General features: G+C 52.0%; 1 protein-coding gene across 1 annotated transcript; it reads right to left on the bottom strand.

Annotated features, from left to right (window-relative positions):
• Positions 1,015-13,062, bottom strand: CX3CL1 (C-X3-C motif chemokine ligand 1). Its single transcript, XM_018063153.1, has 3 exons — positions 12,852-13,062; positions 6,506-6,626; positions 1,015-4,205 (listed from the first exon to the last, which is right to left on the bottom strand). Exons 1-3 carry the CDS (start codon positions 12,919-12,921, stop codon positions 2,990-2,992), a joined length of 1,407 nt encoding a protein of 468 aa, XP_017918642.1. The 5' UTR covers positions 12,922-13,062; the 3' UTR covers positions 1,015-2,989.

The raw sequence follows: 19,742 nt of genomic DNA, 5'->3' as shown, positions 1-19,742 counted from the left end.
TGCCAGGCTTCCCTGTCCTTCACTGTCCCCTGGAGTCTGCCCAAACTCATGTCCGCTGAGTGGGTGATGCCACCCAACCATCTTGTTCTCCTTCTCCTCCTGCCAGCATCCGGGTCTTTTCGAATGAGTCAGCTCTTCGCATCAGGTGGCCAAAGTATTGGAACTTCAGCTCCAGCATCAGTCCTCCCGTGAATATTCAGGACTGATGCAATACTCTGTAATAAGCTGGACTTGGCCTTTGGCAATTTGCACAGTTTCCAGTCTACACAACTGTACAGAGCCGCTCGTGATGCCACCTTGGGCACTGGCAGTTCACACTTGAGTCACACCTCTGAGTACCCAAGTCCCTTGAGAAGTAATCCCTCTTTGATCTTTATCTGGACCAGCAGTGAGTTGAGGCTGTAAAGAGGAAAATGTGGCCCCATTTGCTCCCGTGGGTCACTAGATCCCTAATGCTGATACCAAGGCCCTCAAGGTGGTGGCTTAGTAGGCCTGGGCAGTGGGAGGGGGCAGGGTGGGGGACTTCATAAGGGAATCTAATTCCTGCCAGGGATGGAAGCTGCTGGAAATCTCCCACCTGGTTTCTTAAAATCTTAAAAACATTTTTAAATTTCTTATAGTGGAGTATAGTTATTAACAATGTTGTGTTAACTTCAGGTGTAGAGTGAAGTCTCACCTGATTTTACGCATGCCCAATGTCACATACCTGGGCAGAGGCTAGAGGCTCAGCCGTCCTCACCCCTGTTCCCAGGGCCCCTTCTCCTGCTGCCCCTCTGCCCCAGGCGTCCCCAGTGCCTCCACAGAGAGTCTTTTGTTTATTTGGGCCACACTGCCCTGCCGCATGCAGGACCCCAGGGCCAGGGATCGAACCAGCGTTGTCTGCAGCAGAAGCACAGAGTCGTATCCACTGGTGCACCGGAGAAGTCTCACTTCCCCAGAGAGTCTTGGCTCCTCCTTTGTTCCATCTTCCCAGAGGCCCCGATTGCTGAGTCTGACCCAGGAAAAACAACTATATTGGACCCACAAAACTTTTCAATTTTATTAGTAAAATATAAAATGGCACAGACATTGGCGATAGGGTTGGAAAAGCAAAATGATCAACCAACTCCTTCCAAAGCCCTCCCCAAATTGTCTTTATCCCTGTCCTTCTCCAGAGGACCTCACAAAGTCTGTGGAAGGGGGACCGTTGTCCCCAGCCGCATTATCACAGGTGGGAGCCCCATCACAGGAGCCCCATCCCTTGAAGGTTCCCCATCAAGAAGAACCCAAAAAGTGCATTCAGATCTGCTGTCCTCCTCTCTGAGGTCAGAGTGCCCCCAACCCGAGCCAGACCCTCACGGGCATCGAGGAGGGCCAGGCAGACAGGGAAAGCTGGCTTCCCTCTCTCTGGACCAGAGCCGCCTGTGCACTCTCTCAGCATCTATCTGCAAAGGAGCATACCATTTGTACATGGAAGAGCCTGGCCCGTGGGAGGCTCCTCTAGTGGAGTGCAAAGAACACTTTCAGAGACCATCAGAGGGAGGTGGGGAGCTGCCACCAGAGACCCTGAAGGGTGGGACTTGCAGGTCCAGCTCTGATGGCGGGGTGCTGGCCAGTCCAGAGAGCCTTCAGCCCCACCCAGTCCTGCCCAAGCCTCCAGTGCCTAAAAGGGAACCTCTGACGTCATGCCCACAACTTCCCCTCCCCTGCCCATCTCTCCCCACAGGACAGAGTCCCTTTCAGAAGTAAACACGGGAACCTCAGGTTTCCATGGTGGACTCTGATCTTATGGAAATTCCTGGCTCTGCCTGTGGTGGGGGCGAAGGGGAGGCAGGAAGAACTCAGAGTGCAGAGGACAGTGTTTTCAAGGAGTGAGAGGTGGAAGAGGAAACCAGGCCACAGAAAAGAAAGAGAAAATGCTGGACTCGGGTCCTTCAGGAAGAAGCGGAGGAAAGGGCATGGCTACTGCCTGCGGCTGCTCCCTGGCTCCTTTCTGGGAGCCTGCAGGCCTCTGCTCCTCCTACAGCCTGTCACTTGTGACCTGGTAGGCTGTCACAAGTTGTGGAGGGGTAGGGTGGGGGCAGGACCTCCTGGTCACAGCATCCATGGATGTGCCTGTCTCATCGATGGTTGAGAGCATCTCTACTGCTGAAGGTTGAGAAGCTGTATCCAGGGTCTGCAGAAAGGGGTCTCTGGATCAACTAGTGATACCTGACAGGGATAGCCGTTATTGCCACATATCTACCATCCCTCTTCCCTTTCACAGATGAGACACCAGGGGGATGAATGTCTTGATGGATGGGTGAGGGCCTGGGACTAAACTCCCAGCCTTCACATTCATAGTCAATGTTCCTTCACAGGTGCGGAGGTGGGGGGTGGGGGTGGAATCCAAGCCAGCAGATTACTTCATCTCTCATTCCCAAAATACCTGCCCAAGGGCAGAACCTTCGCTGGGAGCAGTCCCAGGAAACACCACACTAACTTCATGCAAGAAAAGACAGGTCCCCGCCTGGGGCATGGGGTCTGTACAGGGCCCATGGAAAACTAGCACCGCAGGTGGCCGGGGTGGCTGGCGACCGCAGCGGGACCAAGAGACGCGACGAGGTCTGGGGCAGTGGGCAGGGGAGGCCTGACCAAGGCTCGTTTGCGAAATGGGATGCCCGCGGTAACACAGGGGAAGTGGGTTAAAGGGGCCGGGCATTCAGGAAATACTTGTTCACAGAGGCTGGCATGGTATCTAACGGACCCTCTAACCAGCCAACAGCAGAGGGGCGTTTTTTTGTCTTGGGACATTGGAGTGAGCTGGGGAGGCCACCTGCTCTGTCCACAGTAGGTCATGAATGGTCAAGGGTGGCCTCCAGGCGCTGGGAGCAGACCCACCCAGATGGCCTCTCCTCCTTGCTTCAACCATCCCAGCTTGGGCCAGGCTCTTGGGTGAGGGAAAGTGTGAGGATGGGGGACCCCGGGCCGCTGAGTTGAATGACTGGACGGACGCAGGCAGGAGGGGATCTCACACTGGCACCAGGACATATGAGTTACTGCCACAGCTCCGGGGGACATAGCAGATCCCTTCCACCACATCCCCCACCATCTTGCGGGGGCAGCTCTGCAGTCTCTGGTAGGCAAACATGCCCACCCCCAGGCAGAAGAGGAGACCGAGGAAGGCCAACAGCCCTACGGCCTGCCTTCGCGTGGCCACCTGGGAGTCAGGCACGGACGTCATAAGGATGCCCAGACTCTGGGGGCCTGCGGTGGTGAGAACGGGCTCCTTGGCCTTGGGGAGCTCCTCAGTCTCGGGGGCCCAGCTGCCCGAGGCCAGTGCATCCATGCTGGGGGTCCCTTCAGAGGCTATAGTGACCTCAAAGACTCTGGACACAGTGGCCAACCCCAGGAAGGCCTCTGTGTGAGCTGAAGAGGGACTTGTTTCTTTGGACCCTAGAGAGTTCTTTGATGAGTCCTGTACCTTGATTCCCACAGTTAGGCTTCCAGGCCCACTGCTGTCCTTTAAGACAGCGTGGGAAAGAGTCAGGGCCTGGGTGGAGGGGACCGGGGTGGAGGGGACCAGGGAGGGGAGGGCCTGGGTGGAGGAGACCGGGGTGGAGAGGGTCTGGGTGGGGAGGGTCTTGGTGGGGAGGGTCTGGGTGGAGGGGGCCTGGGTGGAGGGGGCCTGGGTGGAGGGGACCAGGGTGGGGAGGGTCTGGGTGGAGGGGACCGGGGTGGGGAGGGTCTGGGTGGAGGGGGCCTGGGTGGAGGGGACTGGGGTGGGGAGGGTCTGGGTGGAGGGGACCAGGGTGGAGGCGGCCTCAGAGGCTTTCCCCTCAGTCCAGAGGCCTGCCTCAGGTTGGTCGGCAGCAGAACTCTGCCAAGACGTGGTGGTGGTGATGGCAGCCTTGTTGATAAGCTCAGTTTTCTGAGTCCCTCCATCTGGAGCTTTTGAAGTGGAGGAGGACCTGGTCCCCATGGAACCAGCCACTCCTGGAGAAGTCCCCAAGGCACTCTCTGCCCCTAGACCACTGCTTTCGCCTGTGAAGTTCACCTCTGAGGCAGCAGACCAGTACATCTCTCTGGCGCCCAGGGGGGTCCTGGGCTCACCCTCACCGATTTGCCTCTCGAATGTGCCGCTCTTTTGAGTCACAGCAGCCTTCTGGTCTAGTTGCTTCATGGCTTTCTGGACCCATTCCTCCTTTGGGTCAGCACAGAATGATTTACCCTTCACAGTCTTCAGGCTGCAAGGAAGGAAGACAAGGGAGCCAGTGATGCTTAAATGCCACGTGGAGTAGGAGCATCACACAAAATCTCTGCAGGTGAGCCGACCTGGCTGGAAATCAAGTCCCCACCACTTACTAGCTATGAGCTGTGAGCTTCTTAACCAAGGCAGCTCAGCTCACAGAACTTCTGTGCTCTCATTGAGAACTGGAAAGAGTCCTGTCTTCTGCAGGGTGACCAACCATCCCAGAAAAACTGGGACTGAAGGGGTCTTTTGGTGAAAATTTCGGCAAACAAGGACAAGTTGGTCACCCGCTTCTGTGTTATTGTAAAAAAATTTTAAAGATGTAAAGCACCTGGTTCAGAGTGCATGAATGAGAATTCAGTTGCTCAGCCATGTCCAACTCTGTGCGACCCCATGGACTGATATGTACCAGGCTCCTCTGCCCATGGAATTTTCCAGGCAAGCATACTGGAGTGGATTGCCATTTCCTACTCCAGGGGATCTTCCTGATCAGAAAGATAATAAAAATGTAAGTCATAATGTCATGAACGTGAAGATGGGGGCTCTTCGCTGTGAGCTTTCTGATTGGGAGATATCCCAGGTGTTCTCTGCCACGAGGTGTGTGACTGGCAAGCTTGGTGGTGAAAAGACTCAATGTCATAACCTCCTCTTCCTCCTCTCCTTCAGTTGAAAGCTGACCTCTGGACCTCTCTCCTCTCCTAGAGTGTATCCTCAGGCTACAAGGGCCCCTAGGGTGCTACAACTCTCTATACGGTGGCCCTGATGGGACCCTCAAAGTGAAATGTGAGTGAAAGTGTTAGTTGCTCAGTCATGTCTGACTCTTTGTGACCCCATGCACTGTAACCTGCCAGGATCCTCTGTCCATGGAATTCTCCAGGAAAGAATACTGGAGTGGGTCGCCATTCCTTTCTCCAGGGGATCTTCCCAACCCAGGGATCAAACCCAGGTCTCCTGGATTGCAGGCAGATTCTTTACCATCTGAGCCATCAGGGATGCTCAAAGCATACTGGAGTGGGTGGCCATTCCTTTCTTCAGGACCCTGAGTTCCATCCAAATCTTGAGCTTCCTTTGAAGCCTGTGTGTGGCTTAGTACCAAGACCACAGCTCAGAGCTGGCTACTCCACCCCTGCTCCACACCCTGGCCTGTGCTCCCCATCCGAGAAATTTTGTCTCGTTAAACTTTATACCCTTTCTGCAAAATGGCTACTATATACATCCCCATTTTACAGATTAAAAAACTGAGGCTTAGAGGGGTAATATAAATGTGCCTGTCTCCAATATGTTAGGAAGCCAGAGAGGTCCAGAAAGCGAGCGTGACCCTGAAGGACCCACAGGCGCAGTGCTGCCCCAGTGCCGTCATCCCCTCTCTGGAGCATCCCACTTCCCCTTCGCCTACGAAAGAGAAGCAAACATGTAGGGTAGTGTGGGGGAAGTGAGGTTTGACGGGTGAGCAGAGGTCAGGCTGTAGCGCACTTGCCCTCTTAGTAATCAGTGGGAGGAAGTACAATTTTCTTTAGTGGGCCCCTGCTTCGAACAGGCTGTTTCCTGTTGCCAGGAGTCAGGGTCTGGCTGAGACTGCTTTAGGACCCAAAGGTCAGTCCTGGGGAAAGGCCTGAGGGCTGGGCAACTGGGCAGTACCCAAGAGGGACCCCAAATGAGCAAGCAGCCAAGATGGCCAGGAGTCCCAACACCCAGAGGGGAAGCTGGCTTGGCTTGACGCCTCCCAGAAGTCTGAAGTCTGAGAGGGATTCTGTTTCCTTATCTGTTGAATGGAGATAATAATCTTGGCCTCTCCTATTGTCAGCAGCTTCCAGGCACACTGCCAAGAGCTTTAGTTTCACTATCTCCTTTCATTCTCCTCAAAACTACCCATTTTAACAGATAAGGAAACCAGAGCCCAGGGAGTAGATAAGATCACTGGGGCCACCCAGACTGTAAGTGGTAAAGGCAGCGTTCACACCAGATCTGCTGGCATCTAGAGGCTGCGCTTTCAGAACACCATGTTTTCCTCTCCCATGAAGCCCAGCAGGTGCCAGTGCCGCACAAAACACTCTTTGGCCCAGTAGGAATTACCAGCCCGGGTGGCTTCTCCAGGCCATTCAGGAATGCCACGGCTCACGTTTGCTCAGGGCGCGGATGTTAAGGTCAGAGAGAAGGGCAGCAGGTCAGGAGCAAGAGGAACACTTGCTGAAAGCCCTTGGCCAGGAGCCCAGTTTGGGGTGACAGGATGTGGACATGGATTAGCAAAGATCAGGGGCCTGAAAGGAATGCAGAGGCCGAGAGGGCAGTACCTACATGACAGCTCCATCATTGCAGGACTCCCGATTTCGTTGGTAGCCGACTAGACGAGACACGGGAATCTTCTGGGTCATTTTGTTGCAGGAGAAGTTACACTTGTTCACACCGTGTTGCTGTCCTGACCCCACAGAGGCCCCCAGTCAGCCGGACTGTCTGTGGACATCTGGCTTCCCAGCCCCATGCCAGCTTGTCCCAGACGCACCCTCCTAGCCAGAACCAATGCCCCACACCCTTGACCTCAGCCCCCTGTCCCCGGCCAAACCTCTCTAGGCCTCAGTTTCCCTACCTGTAAAATAGGGACAGCAATAGAATCTACCTCACAAGTTTGTTGTAAGGATGGAGGAAAATGAATTCTTATAAAGCTCTTATTATCCGGCACATATTGTTTAATTTTAAAATTCAGTTGCTGGAGTGGGTTCACCAAGGGAGAGGAGTGTGAAACTGACAAGGATATACCTGAGGTTACACAGCCAGCAAGTGACGGAACAGGCTTTCCTGCCAGGCCTGGCTCCCGGCCCTTCTGGACCCGTGACTCACCCGCTGCCATTCCCTACAACATGCTTTTACTCTAGTAAGTCACCTGCTCAACTCTCACCCCCTCGCATCGGGATCCTCGCATCCCTCCATCTCAGCCTGATCCATTTCCACAGCCTCTGAGACGCCCCTAGATCTCTGTCCATTCACATCCCATGTGTATTCCCTGTATAGATAATGGTCACCGGCAACTATCGTAATGACACATATATATGCCCAGGCCAAAAAAAAACCCCAAAAAAACACATAAAGGCATACATGCCACCAGGCCGAAGTAGCAGATAACAAAAAATTTAAATATATAACGATAACCACCTTCTAAGCAGTGTGCTGAGTAGACAATCCTTTGTTCTGCATTAAGAGTCAGGATGAGGGTTTCCCTGGTGGCTCAGTGGTAAAGAATCCACCTGCCAATGCAGAAGTCACGGGTTCAATCCCTGATCTGGGAAGATCCCAGATACTGTGGAGCGACTAAGCCTGTGCAGTAAAACTGTTGAGCCTATGCTCTACAGCCGGGGAGCCACAACTACTGAGTCTGAGTGCCCTCTGGCCTGTGCTCAGCAACAAGAGAAGCCACCGAAATGAGAAGCTGAGCACCACAAGAGAGTAGCCCCTGATCGCCTCAACTAGAGAAAGCAGAGTGCAGCAAAGAAGACCCAGCACAGCCAAAAAGTGAATACAGAAGTAAATAAATTGTCTATAAAAGGAGCCAGGATGAACTGGGAAGCAGCTCCAGAGAGGAACCAAATGGGCTGTTTGGATTCCCAAGACAAGGTTGGGGGGCAGGAGTAGGGAGGAGGGATAGAGATGGGGTTGTGCATGGGGTGGGGGCAGAATGGGATAGACGGGACCTTAAGATGGCTGGGTCCCACATGGAGCCAGACAGAAACCCCAGGACAGAATGGCAGTGACTCGACAGACAGTTGAGAACCCAGATGTTTTATATAAACATTCAAAGTGGGTTGCACTGCCTCTCTACCTTCCCCTACAATTTCCAGCAAAGTTTGCTCTACTTGGTATAAGTTCGAGAGGGGCAGGCCAAAAAATGAAGAGCTTGAGTTTCCGATCAGAGTCAAGGTCATTTGAAGCCGAAGCAAGACCTCAGAGGGTTTTGAAAAATCTAGAGGTTAGGACTTCCAGGGCAGTGGAGCCGAAAGATCAAACTTATTTTATTGCTGCAGAGCTTGGCAGGTCCCCAGTTATCCCTGGGGTTCCACCAGAACACACATCGCTCTTGCACAAAAAATGCACATGGACACAGAAACCAAATAAGATCCGCCTTCCCAAATACAGGCGTGCACGCACACCTTCTAAAACCTGCTGCCCCTTCTCTCATCACACTCCCTGCCTCAGCCCACCCTGCCTTGTGGGGAGTAGGGGGAGTCAGGGCTTGCAAGGTCAGGGCCAGGCCATCAGGGGCATCACTAGTAGCCCCCGAGGTGGGCAGGGGGGCTCCCCGCAGCTGGTCCTTGAATCACCAGCTGCCCTTTCTCTCTGAGGAACCAGGATGTGAAAGTTTCCTTGCTGCCTAGTCACCCTATTTTCCCTGCAGTGGGACCTCAGGATGACTCAGCAGCCTCCCTGGGTCCTGCTGAGCAGAGTCAAGAGCCAGTCCTCTGGACTGGAGTGGCAGGTGACTTCCGGGGGGAATCCCCAGAAAAGTGGTGCCCCTGATGACCTGGAGCCAGGGGGAGGCTGCCCAGTGGGCAGGAGGGACAAACTAGGGAAGCTCAGTGCCCTCTTCTGACTCTGCATCCACTATGCCCACCTCTGGGACTTAATGAGCCACAAAGGCAGCCTGTCTCACAGTCCCCACCCTCTGCCCCAGTGCCTGATGGCCTTGGCCGGGCTCTCTTCTCGCTTTTGCCTGGGAAGGTGGTGTAACTAACTGAGCGGGCTTTCCTTCTAGGAACTGAAGTTTTCTGTTCTGTAACTGGGGATAATGTCTCAACCAGCCAGTCGTCTGTTAACTGTCGTGTGAATGCAGGACAGGGACCTTGAATGCCTTGGTGTCACGTGTTTCTCATCATCAAGCATAAGGTGGATATAAATATTCATTGAATGAAATAAAGTCTCAGTCTACTTATCCCTCCACCCACCTCCCTACCTGTCTATCCATCCATCCGTTTATCTGCCCCCTCTTGTCAATCTGCTACCCATTCCCTGCCACCCACCTGTCTACCTCCCACCCACCCCTACTCACTCCAGTCCATCAATCTACCCGTGCCCCACTCACCTACCTACCACCTGTCCACCTAGGCACCCTCCACCCACTTCATCTACCCATCCCTCCATCTCTCTCCGGCCCACTCACACATGCTTCATCCATCCATCCACTCCCTGATTTGGCCAACATCTATTTGAGTTACTTTTGAGTATCTACAAAGACCCAGGCCCTCTTGTCCTTAACTCTGAACTCTTTCTCCCAGAGGTGCTGATGCTGAGCTCGGAGAGAGTACCTCAATCCCAATAAATGCTATCAGGTCACCATGTTCACTTGGTCAGCCAACAAATACTGACTTGCCTCTAGCCAGGCCCTGTGCGGAGCAGAGGGATGAAGAAGCCTCATCTCAGCCTCAGAAGTCTCTCAACCTGATGGACGGCTAAGGCAGAACCACAGAGTATCAGAACCTTTCTTAGTAGACCACCTATGGTGTATTGGACCCTAGCTCAGGGCACACACATCTGCTGTCATTAATTCCTGCAAAAAGATTACTTTCATCCTCATTTTAAAGATATGGAAACTGAGAATAAGAGAGGTTTAATGACTCGCCCAAGGCCACACAGCTGCTTAGTGGCAGATCTGGTTTTCCTCCCAGCCCCTAAGACAATCCACTATTCTAGGCTGCCTTAAATGCCAAGAAAAAACACCATGTTCCAGAACAGACCTCAGAGTAGCTGCAGTTTACATGAGGGAGAGACCATCTCCAACTACAAGTGATCAGAGGAGGTTTCTTGGAGGAAGTGTACATTAGGCTGGAGCTCAAGGACTGTTCGGAGGGTTATTGGCAGGAAAAGATGGGAATGTTCTGGGTCTCTGGGTTTTTGGGTGATAGAGAGCTTGAACCGTTACTCAACTGTGTGTCTCAGACGAGTCACTCAGGTTCTCTGAGCCTCCCTTCCCTATAAAATAGACATGATAATGACTGCTTCATGGGATGGTTATGAGAATAAAGCTTGTAAAATATCTAGACCCTTAGAGCAGGGTTTTCTCAACAGCAAACACCACTGACATTTTGGACCACGTGATTCTTTGCTGTGGAGGCTCCATGTACCGTAGGATGTTTGGCATCACCCCTGGCCTCAATGCACTAGATGCCTGAGTACCTCCCAACCAAAACGTTAACAACCAAAAACGCGGCCAGAAATTGCCACACGTCTCCTTGGGCGCCAGCTCCGGCCTGAGGACCACTGCCCTAGAGATACCCACGTGATTCTCCCCTGCCTCCCTCAATGCCCCCTCCTCCCCTGACTCCCTACATAAAATCTCAACATCTTCCACACTACCCTTCGATCCTTGTTTTTTTTTAATCACAGCATTTTTTTTTTTCCTTCTAACAGACCAAATCCTTTACTACTTCATTTTGAGTATTATCTGTCTTTTCCAGTTGATATTCAGCAACCCCAAGAGCTGGGATCACTGGCAGTTTTATTCACTGGTGTGGCCCCAGCACCTAGAATTTTACCTGGCACATAATAGGTGCTTATCTACTAAACGAATCAACAAAATGCACAAGGAAGCCACTTTGTACATGTAAAATCCCAACCAACGGGAAATAGAGGAATTTTTAATTTAGATTCGACCCGGGCCTGGACCTGACACTCTCGATTTATCCTCCTCTGCCTTTCCCACCCACCTCTACTGCTCATCAGGGGGGCAGACGACAGCAGCTTAATTCAGTTTTTTTTTTTTTTTCCCTCTTTCTTGTCAGAGCTTGAGTGGGAGTGAATGCGTCACTGCTCAGGGAGGAAAATTCTCTGTTCTGACTTGTATCTGCAGGTTTGTTATATAAAGCAGAGAAGCCTCCTGCCTGACACAGCCCCGCAAACCCACATTTGGGAACTGACGCAGCCACCCTGCACCAGCCAGGGCGGTAGCCACAAAGTCCCCAGCTCCCCCTCTCTCCTGGCCTCTCCAGCTTGTAGTCCAATCCCTAAGTCCTGTGGGGGCTCCCAGGGGGTCTCTCTGAGCCACACATGTCAGCGTGGCTAAGAATTTCCAAGATGAACTTGTAAAGCAGGAAAGACGGAGACTCAGAAAGGTCCGAATAATGGGAATATCTCCCAGCAAAACCAGTGTCCAAGATTAGGGTGGGCACCTGATGGTTTTGAAGCCTCAGGCTCCTGGATAGAGCTTCCAGAGTGCCTCCCACCCAGGATCCCTCCTCCATCCTAGCAGAGAAGACCTCCCCCCAACCCAGCTTAGTAGAAGCGATCCTCCTTTTTCTCCCACTTGCCAAGTGTCCTCAGCCTCACCACGCACATATAGGTGATAGCTATATTTAAAGGTGCAGCAGCTGGGATCAAAGAAGGCAATACCGTACTTAGGGTCACAGCTATGCCCAAGCAACCTCCACCCAACTCCTCATCTTCCAGTCCTCACTGTCCCCATACACCTCAGGGCTCAGGGGTTCAAGCCCAGGAAGCAGGAAGGCCAGTAGCGCTTGGCCTGCACCATCTCCACTCGCCTGCTCTCTGCCCCACTGGTGGCTTTTCCCCAAACAGAGGGACTCGGGGGACAGTGCGCTCCATGGAGGTGTCCCGGAAGCCAGAGACTGGTGCTCATTTTCCCAGACTGGCTGTGTGCCCTAAGGCAGCCTCCCGCCCTCTCTGAGCCTCAGTCTGCCAGATGGCCTGGGTATTCCCAGAGAATAGGGCTGACTCGAAGAGCTCTTGAAGGCAGTGAGCTCCACAGACGCGGCGCGTGCATCCGCGCTCCCTCCTGCACCCACTCTTACCCTCTCCTGTCCTACTTGCTGGCTGTGCATCTTCAGGTCAGCTTCTCAACCTCTTTGGGCCTCCATCCTACTCATGTTGGGTGGGATCGATACATCATGCCCTCCCAGGTCCCAGGCTCCAGAAAGCAAGTGACTGGAGGTGAAAACATTTTCTAAACTGTGCTTTGGAGGAGAAGGACAGTACCCTGTGGGGGGGAAGGGGGATGGGGACAGACATGGGCAGAGGGATTGGGGCCTAGACCAGAGGCACAGTGATGAGCCCAATTCATGAGATGCAATGACCTTGACCTCCACTGGTCCTGGGTCCCTTCTCCTTGGGAGGCCTTGAAATTGGGCAGCAGAAAGTCCCAACTGTGGCCTGGCTTGGGGCCAAGCCGAGACTGCAGGAATCAAGACCGAGGGTTACATATTAACCCCGGAAAGGGAGATGAGCCCACGGTCTGCCAGGGCTCCATCCGAGTGCCCACCGAGAGCCTCTTCAGGCTTCCCACCACCCTCACTCTCCCGGCACCCCACACCTGGCATCGTCTGCTGCCCACACCACCTCCCTGCACTGCCAAGTGGTCGCCACCTTGCTCACTGGACCAGGCAGGGACAGTCTCTGGTGAGAGTAAATTTTTCCAGCCGGAGGGCAGACCACACAACCAGAGAGGTGTCCAGCCGCATCCCCCCCCCTCACCCCCACATCCAGCTCCTACTTCCCCCACCCAGCATATATGTCAAGAAGGGGCTGCCAGGGATCTCAGCCTTACCCGGGGAAGGCTCTGGGGGCCCTGATGTCAGGCTTGAGGGGCAGAAGTGGGGCTAGGGGCTCCCCTTACCTCACTCATGCCTGAGTCCACCCCACTCACCGGCTAGCAGCACAACCAAATGGCAGAGGACAGCCAAGCAGGACAGCCACGAGAGAGGCGGAAGACCCATGGCTGGGGCGGGTGGGGGTCCAGGGGCACCAGGCAGGCGGCAGGGGCCCTTGTCGAAGCTCAGTGCTTGTCCCCTGGCCGCCTGAGCTCTGCTGCGATTTATAATGGGGCTCCTCTGCCTCCGCCTCCGCCTCCAGCCCCCGCAGGCAGCAGGCAGGCGGTGGGAGGGGAGAGGAAGGGAGCGTGTGCAGCAACTGGATTCCTCAGGATGTTGCCAAGGAACCGAGCGAGCAGCTCCCTGGCTCTGGGTGGTGGGGGGACTGGGCTGGCTCCGCATATGGGGATCTGCCTGGGAGGCTGGACCCGGCCTGTTAGGGTTCAAAGGGCTTCCTCTCCTCCCATCTGCTAAGGCTGCCTTCCTAGTGGGACCTGGCACATGTCCTAGGGTCTGAGCCGGGGCCCTAGCTCCTAAGTGGGCCGAAAACAAAAGGACAGAGGACTGGAGAGTCCTGGCGGCAGGCAGGCAAGCCAGGAGGACTCGGGGGTCCTGCCATCTAGGGTCTGATAAAGTCTGCCCTGGTCTGGGAGGGAGCTCTCCGATGCCAGGAAGGACCTCTAACCCTTAACCTCTCAACGCCCCAGCACCAGGGGGACCTTGTTCATCAAGGTGTTCCCCGAGGCCAGCATGGAACCTGGCAAACAGCAGGGGCTCAATACAGCAAAAGCCTGTGGAAAGAAAGAGGCAGCCCCACTTCACAGGGGCAGATGGGGAAACTGAAGCCCTGAGAGGGGGCCAAGTCATTCACAGAGAGCATCAGAGAGGAGATCCCACCGCCCCCGCCACAGAGAGGAGCAGGCAGGCCCAGGGGGTGGGCGGTTCAGGACATGGCAAAGAGCCCCGGCTTCCCCACCTCCATGCCCACTACCTCTCCTTTCCTCTTTTGCATTTTCCTCATCTCCTCCCTCCCATCACCCACTCGCCCACTGTGAGCCCAAGGGAAACACACGGCTGTCACCCCTGGTAACTTGGGGCCTCTCGGGTGGTCCTGAACTCAGCAACATGCCCTGAAAGATCCCTGCCCCTCGTGCGGGCTCCGTGCCCCCATCTGTTTGAGGAGGGAGTTAGGCTGATCACTGAGGAGGGACCCCAGCTCCTCAGCTCCGACTTCCCAGGCTCTGTCTCTGTCAGAGGCCGTGACAAGAGGAGCAGGCGCGACTGGCCATCAGCTCCCACCAAAGTGGCCTCAGAGCTAGCTGGTGTGAATGGGCGCTGCACAGCAGCTTTCGAGGCTGCCTTCCCCACAGGCAGTGGCAATAACGCCCAAGACTCCAGGAGACTCTAGCAGGAGCCCAGTCAGTCTGGGCAGGAGTTAACCGTGAACCCACTCCCATCGAGGCGACTCTGGGCTGCCAGCCAGAGCAAAGCCGCTCTGTCTGTGAGCTATGGCTACAGGCTATGGAGCCAGTGGGTCTAGGTGGGGCTGGGCAGAGGGGTCATAGCTCCCAGGGCACCTCTCTTTTACCCTAAAGCTGCCTGGGGTGTGGAGCTAGAAGGCTGGACCCTCCTTGACAGGGAGGGGCATCCCTGGCACTGGACAATGTCCACTCAAGCTCAGAGAATCTGTCTAGCCCACGCAGACATGAAGTAGTAAACTTCACATCCCTCAGTGTATAGCTGGGGAAATTGAGGCCCAAAGAGGGACAAGAAGTGATACAGACTGAGGTCCCAGGCTCTTTCTATTCTGCCCATGATGAGAAGTGGGGGGGAGCGGGAGGAAGGGGAGGAAGAACAGAACAGGGAGGGGCCGGGGAAGGGGGGGAGGACATTGTTTAGTTGCTAAGTCCTCTCCCACTCTTTGCGACCCTATGGACTAGCCCGCCAGGCTCCTCTGCCCATGGGATTTCCCAGGCAAGAATACTGCAGTGGGTTGCCATTTCCTCCTCCAGGGGATCTTCTCGACCCAGGGACTGAACCCATGTCTCCTGCATTGGCAGGCGGATTCTTTACCACTGAGCCACTGGGAAAACCCAGAAAGAGGAGGAGGGGGAGAGAAAGGAAGAGGGGAAGGGGGAGGGGTGAGGGGAAGGGGGGAGGGGTGAGGGGAGAGGCAAGTCCTGGGAAACCCCACATTTCATAAAGGACAAGAACCAGGTTGGACCAAATATTTGGGGGTAGAGACCCTTGTTCTCTTGGCCCCATACTATGCTCCAAAGAAGGATTTAGAAAGCAAGGACTTTGGGGTCAGATGATCCTGGTTCTGGCACTATCTCCATGCTATCTCAGACAGCTACCCTGCCTCTCTGATTTCACACTTACTCTGAGATAGGCAGTGTTTTAAGTGCTTTGAATGACTAATTCAGCAAATTATGTCACCAAACCCAGGTGTAAACAAGATGCCATTATTGTGGTCCATTTTATAGATGAGGAAATTGAGGCATGCCAAAGTTAAGGAATTTTCTGAGTATCACAATCCCAGAAGTGGGAAGCCTGGATGTGCCCCAGCCAGCTAACTCTGGAGTCTGAAGTCCTGACTCCAGATTACACTTTTCTCTCCACCCCCACTGTGAGGACTGCTGTGGGAATTGAGTTTGTGCCCTTAAGGTACCGGTTCAGAGTCTGGCATGGAACAGATACCAAAACATAAAGATAGCTTTGCTATTCTCTGTCCAGCCCTTAAGAATGTCCCCTGTCCTCTTCTGGCCCAGCTTTCACTCCCACAGAGTTGGAATGGTCACCCCACCTCTCTCATCAGGGTGTTAAGAACTGAGTTTAGATTCAATTCAGACACAGTAGCCAGGGTTTTAGGTTGGTGGGATCTGAGACAAACATGACTCAGCCACTTATGAGGGGTATCATCTTGGGCAAGTGACTTAACTGCTCTGAGCCTCAGCTTCCCCATCTGTAAAATGGGTTGCTAATAGCCCCCTCACCGAATCACTCACTCCCTGCGGAGTTCACAAATCTAAGGACTTTCACGGTGCCTGACACACAGGAACCATTGGTGCTTGTTATTCAACCCTGATGCATGCCTGGCACTGTGCTGGACAGGGAAGGGAGGTGGGGCAGGAGGGGAGGTAGGGAAATAAGTCAAAGTTTTTGCCCTAAGGAGCCCCAGTTCAGTAGTGAAAGAAGATGCAAGTCCTATCAGAGATTCGAAGGCTGCGGGTCTTAGGGAAAGAGAAAAGTCTTTGTTCTTGTCTGGGAATCAATGAAGGTAGGAATGAGATATGATATTTCAGCCACAAAGTGGGCAGAATTTTGCTTGGTTTTTTTTTACGTTATTGTTTTGAAAAATTTGTAAACAATAAAAAAGGGATGAAACAAAGAGCTTTCCTGCATTTTTCCATATTTGATTCATCTTTCTTCTTTTTGCCAAGCCATCTCAAAATGGTTGCCTGATACTTTGCCTCTGAATTCTTCAGCATGTACCTCCACTGAATAAAGACATTGTCTTACATGAATAGGATACTATTATCACACTTAGCAAAACTAACAATTCTCATATCTCTTATGACATTTAGTTAATATTCAAATTTCTCCAATTGTCCCAAAATGTATTTTAAGTTTCTTCTCCTGCCTTCCGTCTTTCTCTCTTTCTTCCTTCCTATCTATCTATCGACTATTGAGCCATGGTCCAATTTAGGTTCATTCATTGCTTATGGTTGTTTCTATTAATCCTACATTAGACTTCTTTTACATTTTTCATGATTGAATTCCTGAAGAGTCAAGACCATTATCTTGCTCACTGTTTTTCTCACTGTGCGTTGTCTCTGAGGAAGGAATGGGCAGGAAGTCTGCCGTTAAACACTTTGAAGCTTGAGTGAGAAAAGAGGATGCTATTCAGGGAAGAAAGGAAGCTGGGAATCTTCTGAGCTGAGGAATCACCAGAGCAGCACTGGGTAGCAGGAAAGAGGGTTTTCGCAGGGTCAGTGGGATGGTAGGGAAAGAGGTATTCTCACCTCTATTCTGCAGACCCACTGGTGGCTAGGACCCTCTATGGGGTCCCAAAGAACCCTCCCAAAGAACAGGGAGGCTGCATCACTGTTGTGGAACATGGGGGATTCTCCCAGCATCGGAAGCAGGACAGAAGCAAGTGGGGAATGGGGTGGGGAGCCCAGGGCACACCTGTGGGACCCCAGCTTGGTAGGAGGAATGTGGTGGCCAGTGAGATGTCTCTCCAGGTCCCCCTGGGGGCCGCACTCCCTGCCCCAGCCAGCCCCACCTAGCTCCCCTTTTCTGACCTCTAAAGAGGGAAACATACATGCTCCAGACATTTCCCTGTATCTGTGCACATGCCTGGCCACTCCTTCTTTTTATTGTGGTAAAATAAACATCACTTTGCCAACAAAGGTCCATCTAGTCAAAGCTATGGTTTTTTCAGTAGTCATATACAGATGTGAGAGTTGAACCATAAAAAAGGCTGAGTGCTGATGAATTTATACTTTTGAATTGTGGTTCTAGAGAAGACTCTTGAGAGTCCCTTGGACTACAAGGATATCAAACTAGTCAGTTCTAAAGGAAATCAACCCTGAACAGTCATTGGAAGGACTCATGCTGAAGCTCCAATACTTTGGCCACTTGATGCAAAGAGCCAACTCAGTGGAAAAGACCTTGATTCTGGGAAGGACTGAGGGCAGGAGGAGAAGGGAATGAGATGAGATGGTTGGATGGCATTACTGACTCAATGGACATGAATCTGAGCAAACTCCAGGAGATGATGGACAGGGAAGCCTGGCGTGCTATAGTCCATGGGGTTGCAAAGAATTGGATGGGACTTAGCGAACAACCACATACATCACTTAAAAAATTAATATTTTAACCATTTCTAAGTGTTCAGTTCAGTGGCATGACGTACATTCACATTGCTGTGTACCCATTAGCACAGTCCATCTCCACAATTTTCTCATCTTACAAACCTGCAAGTTTGGACCCAGTGAACAATAACTCCCATTTCCACCTGCCCACTGCTCCTGGCAACCACCAATCTGCTTTCTGTGTCTAGGAGTCTGACTCCTCGAGGAATCAGACAGTACTTGTCTTTTCGTGACTGCCTTCTTTCGCTTTCAAAGTTCATCCATGTTGTAGCAGGTGTCAAAATTTCCTTCCTTTTAAGGCTGAATAATATTCCACTGTATGGTTAGACAAGACTCTGCTTATGCTTCATCCATTGATGGGTGCTTGGGTTGTTTCCACCTTCTGGCTATTTCAGAAAATGCTGAAGTGAGTAATGGGTGTACAAATATCTGTTCCTGTCCCTGCTTTCAATTCTTGTGTGTGGATGCCCAGACGTGGGATTTCTGGATCGTATGGTAGTTCTATGTTTAACTTTTTTTTGAGAAACAGCCATACTGTTTTCTTCAGCGACTGTACCACTTTACATTCCCATCACCAATGCACAAAGGTTCCGATTTCCCTACACCCTCACCAACCTTGTTTTTTCATAATAGCCATGTTAATGAATCTGAAGTGGTATCTCATTGTGGTTTTGATTTTGCATTTCCCTAAATGGTTAGTGATGTTAAGCACCTTTTACTGTCGCTGGGGAGGAAGAAAAATTTCCTCTACACATCTAGGTTCTTCTGCCTGGTCTAAGAATTAAATTGCCATGAGAGATTCACAGGAGAAAATCAAACAAGAGTTTAATAACAGTATATTCACAGGGGAGATCATGGGAAACTGAGTAACTTGCCAAGAGAGCGGAAGCCCTCATGTTAAATACCATTTTCAGCTGACGACAAGAGAATGTTGGGGGTAGCAGTTTGAGACTTCAAAGAGGAGGAAGACCATTCACAGGGAGGAAAAAAAAGCACAAATGTTTGGTAAATAAACGCTAGCTGCATCATGCAGAAACAACGGGACACAGACTGGATGTTGATCTCTAGACCTTCCACAGTTTCCCGGATCATACTTAGCTCCATATTCTTCGCAGATACCTATAGTGATAGTTTTATTCTGGTCACGGGTTCTTTATTTAAAATCTTTCAGTCAGTCAAGGGGGCAGTAACCAAAAAATTTCCCAGATCTTCTGTTTCTTAAAAATAATCAGCCTAAGATTTCCCTGGTGGCTCAGTAGATGGGAATTCACCTGCCAATGCAGGAGACCCAGAGTCAATCCCTGGTCCGAGAAGATTCCACGTGCTGCGGAGCAACTAAGCCAGTGCACCACAGCTACCAAGCCTGCATCTTGCAACTACTGCAGCCTGAGAGCTCTCAGCTGTGCGCTGCAACTGCTGAAGCCCTGGCAACCTAGAACCTGTAATTCACAAGAAAAGCCACCTCGATGAGAAGCCCATGCACCGCAATTGGAAAGTAGACACAGCTCACCACAACTAGAGAAAGCCAATGCAAAGCAACAAAGACCCAGAGCAGCCAAAAACGAAGTAAATAAATCAGCCTATAGGATAGAAAGAATGAATTATATTTTCCAATGAGGTTATGTTATGAGACCATGAAATGTAATGCTCTAGAATTCTTTGAAAAAAAAATCTCTGTTAAAGTTCAGAGGATATATTAAAATTGCCATAAGCAAAATATATGAATGATGTATAATATTTAAATGAATGGTAATAAGAAAGATAGAAGCAGTTCTTTACTTATGTAGATTTGCATATTTGTTCAGGTCAGTCACTCAGGCATGTTCGACTCTTTGCCACCCCATGGACCACAGCACACCAGGCTTCCCTGGCCATCACCAACTCCTGGAGCTTGCTCATCCTCATGTCCATCGAGTTGACGATGCCATCCAACCATCTCATCCTCTGCCAACCCCTTCTCCTCCTGCCTTCAGTCTTTACCAGCATTCAGGTCTTTTCTAATGAGTCAATTCTTCGCATCAGGTGGCCCAAGTTTGGACCAGTTTCAGCATCAGTCCTTCCAGTGAA

The sequence above is a fragment of the Capra hircus genome, chromosome 18 (genome assembly GCF_001704415.2).
Source record: "Capra hircus breed San Clemente chromosome 18, ASM170441v1, whole genome shotgun sequence".
Lineage (NCBI taxonomy): Eukaryota > Metazoa > Chordata > Mammalia > Artiodactyla > Bovidae > Capra > Capra hircus.
This window is presented reverse-complemented; position numbering and strand designations above follow the sequence as displayed.

Excerpts from the sequence above, each read along its gene's own strand:
- CX3CL1 (XM_018063153.1), bottom strand. The coding sequence starts at position 12,921 with ATGGGTCTTCCGCCTCTCTCGTGGCTGTCCTGCTTGGCTGTCCTCTGC. Across the intron at positions 6,627-12,851 it reads TTTGGTTGTGCTGCTAGCCG|GACAGCAACACGGTGTGAAC; the intron begins GTGAGTGGGGTG and ends CTGTGGGGTCAG. Across the intron at positions 4,206-6,505 it reads TGCAATGATGGAGCTGTCAT|CCTGAAGACTGTGAAGGGTA; the intron begins GTAGGTACTGCC and ends CCTTCCTTGCAG.